The sequence below is a fragment of the Eretmochelys imbricata genome, chromosome 1 (genome assembly GCF_965152235.1).
Source record: "Eretmochelys imbricata isolate rEreImb1 chromosome 1, rEreImb1.hap1, whole genome shotgun sequence".
Taxonomy (NCBI): domain Eukaryota; kingdom Metazoa; phylum Chordata; order Testudines; family Cheloniidae; genus Eretmochelys; species Eretmochelys imbricata.
Window position 1 is genome coordinate 8163708 of NC_135572.1, and position 5034 is coordinate 8168741.

General features: G+C 49.3%; 1 protein-coding gene across 1 annotated transcript; it reads left to right on the plus strand.

Moving 5' to 3' along the window:
* Positions 1 to 1387: 1387 nt before the first annotated feature.
* On the plus strand, positions 1388 to 2350 carry LOC144259697 (olfactory receptor 52K2-like). Its single transcript, XM_077808003.1, has one exon. The coding sequence runs from the start codon at positions 1388 to 1390 to the stop codon at positions 2348 to 2350; it is 963 nt and encodes a 320-aa protein (XP_077664129.1).
* Positions 2351 to 5034: the final 2684 nt, after the last annotated feature.

Consider the following 5034-nt stretch of genomic DNA (forward strand, 5'->3'; position numbering starts at 1 on the left):
ATAAGATTGGGACTTTGAGCTTGGAAAAGAGATGACTAACGGTGGATATGATTGAAGTCTATAAAATCATGAGTGATGTGGAGAAAGTAAATCAGGAAGTGTTGTTTAGTCCTTATCATAACACAAGAACTAGGCGTCACCCAATGAAATGAATAGGCAGCAGGTTTAAAGAAACAAAAGGAAGTATTTTTTCACGCAACACACAGTTAACCTGTGGAACTCTTTGCCAGAGGATGTTGTGAAGGCCAAGACTATAACAGGGCTCAAAAATGACCTATATCAATTCATGGAGGACAGGTCCATCAATGTCTATTAGCCAGGATGGGCAGGGATGGTGTCCCTAGCCTCTGTTTGCCAGAAGTTGGGAATGGTCAACAGGGGATGGATCACTTCATGATTCCCTGTTCTGGTCATTCCCTCTGGGGTATCTGGCGTTGGCCACTGTCAGAAGACAGGATTCTGGGCTAGATGGACCTTTGGTCTGACCCAGTAGGGCCGCTCTTAGATAGATAGATAGATAGATAGATAGATAGATAGATAGATAGATAGATGTTGTCAAACTTTTAATTGTTTACATCCTTGATTCCTCACAGCTCTCGATGCACCAGCTGTAATTTTCAATGATCAAACAGCTGCAATTCTCTCTGGTTCATTTTGCCATGGACGTATCAGGCCAGATTCACCCCTGGCACAACACACTGCAATAGCTGTACAGGGGCATAGGCTGATCAGGGAGTAGCCAGGGCTGTCTGCTGTCTCCAAAACATTATCTTATGTCCTCAGTCCTCATCTTCCTCTTCTTATCTCAGAGTCTGCGGTGGGATCCTCGTAGAGGCTCCTGGGTCTCCCGATTGCACTTGGTTCATGGAAGGTGGCTGGGGAAAGAGGGCAGGGCATGGAAATCTCTGTGCCCTACTCTCCCCATCTGTCAGTACAATAGCAACTGTGGGCCCCAGCTGAGATCAGGGCCTCACCATGCTAGGAGCTGTACATACACATGTTCATGCTAGAGAACCCTTTCCTGGAAGAGCTTACAAAGGAAAAAGACAAGACAGACAAAGGAAAAGGAACAGAGGCACAGAGCGAGCAAGTGACTGGCCCAAGGTGACCCAGCAGCTCAGTGGCAGAGCCCAAGGCAGCACTCAAATCTCCTGACTTGCTGTCCAGTGCCCTCCCCACTAGACCACTTTGCCCCTCCAGACCGTGCTGCCAATTTAGGAGCGTAATTTATGGCACCGAGCTTTGAACGCTTTGGCCTGAATAAACCAAATGAGCTCGTGCTGGGTTTGAAAAATGTCCAGCATCCAGAAAAAATCCCAGCCCTTCAATTATTGTATTGCAGGGAAAGACCTTCTGCAAATCGATTGATCCACGACTGCTGTAGGTCATGTCAACCTTCAATCAGACCTGCCCTAACCCCTCTACGTTCCTGCTGACCGGCATCCCCAGCCTGGAATCTGAGCATGTCTGGATCTCCATCCCCTTCTGCCTCATGTATCTGATTGCTCTGCTAGGAAATGGTACTGTCCTCTTCGTTGTAAAGCAGGAGGAGACCCTCCATGAGCCCATGTACTATTTCCTCTCCATGCTGGCAGTCATTGATTTGGTCCTCTCAACTGCCGTTGTCCCTAAAATGCTGAGCATCTTCTGGCTGGATTCCAGAGAGATCAGCTTCGGGGTCTGCTTCCTCCAGATGTTCTTCATCCACACCTTCACTGGAGTGGAGTCGGGGGTGCTCTTGGCCATGTCTTTAGACCGGTACGTGGCTATCTGCAAGCCCTTGAGATACAAGACTATCTTAACCAGCTCAAAGATTGCCCAGATTGGGCTGCTGTCCCTTGCTAGAGGGGTGGGGATTGTGACACCCTTAACCTGCCTTCTAACCAGTCTGCCCTACTGTAAAACGAATGTCATCCCTCATTCCTATTGCGAGCACATGGCTGTGATGGAGCTGGCCCACACAGACACGGCAGTCAGCGACCTGTACAGCATCATTGTGGCCACAGCCCTTGTGGGGACAGACTTCATCTTCATCACCTGCTCTTATGGCATAATCCTCCGCTCCGTCCTACGGCTCTCGACTCAGGAGGCGCGTCTCAAGGCCTTCAGCACCTGCGGCTCCCATGTCTGTGTCATCCTGCTCTTCTACTTGGGAGGGCTCCTTTCTATGTACCTGCATATTTTGGACCTCAGCCTTGCTCCTCACACCCAGGTCTTGGTGGCTGACCTGTACCTCGTTGTTCCCCCCATGCTAAACCCGGTCATCTACGGCATGAAGTCCAAGCAGGTCCGGAAACGGGTCTTTAAGCTCTTTGGCCAAAGAAAGACCTTAGCAGAAGCCAGTATGTAGGGTGGCCACTGACGCAGCCCCAGAATCCAGGACCTCCCCTCCGTTGTCCCCGCCTTTGCCTGTGTGTCCCCGCCCCCAGCAGCATGATATCGCATGCACAGTGCGTGTGAGGTCATGGCGCGCAATGCATGTGAGCTCACACCGGCAGGGGCGAAGCAACACAGTCCGCGAAACAGCATCCTCCATGCATGATACCAGAGATAACCATGGCTGGTTTGAGAGCAGCACCGGACAGGGGACAAAGCATACAGAACCAGGTCTGTCTGGCTTAAAACCCAATGAATGGCTTGCCTACCGGTATCCACCTGCTTACAGTACAGGGCCAGCTGCCAAGAAGTGCTGAGCAGCCCGACACCCATTGAAGCCAATGGGACTAATCCTGAGGGGTTCTGAGCTATTACTATCCCCATCTGGCGTCTCAGCAGAGCTATCTGAAAACTCAGTCCACTTTTTTGCAAACGTTTTTTAATGTTTGATTGGACCTTCTTTTCCCAGGGTTTCCTATTCCGAGGTGTTGTTTTAAAATGTCAATGACATTTTTGGAAATTACATCAGTGCCATTTGTTTAAATGTCGATGGGTTTTTTTTAATGTCAACACCGTTTTTGGAAAGTTCCATGAGGGTCTTTTGAAAATGTTCTTTTGAAACTTCAGCCGGCTCTCTGGCTGGTTGAAAAATACCGTGATTTCTTTGTCAAAATTTTTACTGGTTTCCAAAATTTGGGGAAAAAATTTCACCGTTATTTGAAAAATCAAAGATGTGTGACCATTCTGACTTGTCAGGATTTGGCCCCTGGTGCCTTGCAGGGGAGCATTTTCAAAAGCGCCACTTAAGAGTACGTCCCCGCAGCCTGCAGCAGTGAGCCTGCCAGCCCAGGGCTACAGACTGGGGTTCGGGGGGTTTGCGTTTCCGTGCTAAAAATATCTGTGTAGATGTTGCGTGAGGGCTGGCACGAGGGCCTTGAAGCCTAGCGAGGGGAGCTGTGCTTCAGACCCTGAGCTCCAGCCCGAGCCACACCTTAGCACCACTGGCCACGCAGCTGTTCATAACAGGGCAGCACGAGCCGCACCAGCCGACATGTGTCAACCCGAGCTCAGAGGTTCGCTGCCGCTGGCTGTGGAGACGTGCCACAAGTGACCAAGTCCTGTTGGGACTGATGGGTAAAATTTTCAAAAGTGATTGAGGGACACTGGGCCGGATTTTTAATGGTATTTAGGTGTCTAAAGATGCAAAGGCCCCTGGATGCTTCTGAAAATCCCACTGGGGACCTACCTGCATCTTTAGGTGCCTAAACCCTTTAAAAATCTGTCCCAGAGGAGCCTAAGTCTCACTGAAAGTCAATGGCACTTGGGCTCCTGAGCCACATTGGGGCTGTTGAGAATTTGATCCTAAGTCTGGCTTGTGTTTCCCTCCAGTGCCCCTCCAAAGCAATCTCAGGGCAACTGCTTGTATTTATTCAAATCAGACACAAATCAGACTTGATCTCGGAGCATGTACCACATATTGGAAAGACCAATGACGAATGCTAACAAAAAGCAGCGCTGTCACATGCGAGACATTTGGCGAACCAGGAAAACAAGAATCACCAAGGACAGGCTGCCAAGAGAGGTCCAAACACAGCTGTCACCGGGCCAGATGTACATGGCAGGGTGAGAGCAACCCCTCGACCAATTTCTGTCCTCCCTGCTGCACACCATTACCCCAGAGAACAGGGAGAAGACAGTGCAAGGCTGAGAGTCCACTGGACAAGCCCCATGCTGGATAAGCATCCTTAGCAGCACCACCCAATGGGGACCTGGCTGGATGGTGAAGCTGCCCAGGTATCTTCCCTCCATGCAGACCGAGCCTAGACCAGGTGTGCTATAAGGTGTGACTGCTCTTTTTGCAACCAAGCTGCGGTGCACGGTGCAAAGACAGACTCCTGCAGGCACGTCCCCCTGGCATGGGTTTCCCAAAGGAAAGTATATTCTGCGCTGTCCAGCCCTCTCCTGGACAGTTCAGATATTTAAAGCCCGCTGCCCCTCTAAGGGCTCAATATCCAACAGCTGGCTGCTTTACATGGAGTTAGCCACACAATTCAGTTTAAACACAACACTGGGTTACTTTTGATTCAAGAATAAAGCAAGTTTATTTCACTACAAAGAGATCGGTTTTACGCCACTAGAAGTATAAGGCCTTAAAGTCAGGAATGGTTACAAGAGAAATAAAGATCAAACCCTTTCTAGAAACTAAAACTTAACAAACTTGGTTCAAGATCAGATTCTCCCCACGTGCTCCCAGCACCAGGGTTGACCAACGTCAAAGGGTGTTTCTTTTGTCTTTTGGGATGAAAGAGAGAGACATGGAAGGGAGAGATAACTTGGGCTGTTTTTGCCCATCATTTTTATAGTCCTGTCCCCCTTTGAAACTCGTTTTTCCGAGAATTACCCCTGCCGTGAAGATGCACTCAAGGAATCTTGTGGTGAAAGAGGATCCAGGCTGGTGTTTGCTACAATGCATATCTGTTTATTGCTGCCCCCTTCCTTGCCAAGGAATGGCTACTTGGTAGCTGATTGCCCTGGTCAGGGGTGTCAGCTTGTCCTTTGTCTTTGAGAAAAAGGTTTATGCAGACTCGTCTAGTAAACCCATTTCAGACCTAATTTCAGCTTCTGCTTATACCGTAACATGTAATGTTGCTACACACA

Excerpts from the sequence above, each read along its gene's own strand:
- LOC144259697 (XM_077808003.1), top strand. The coding sequence starts at position 1,388 with ATGTCAACCTTCAATCAGACCTGCCCTAACCCCTCTACGTTCCTGCTG.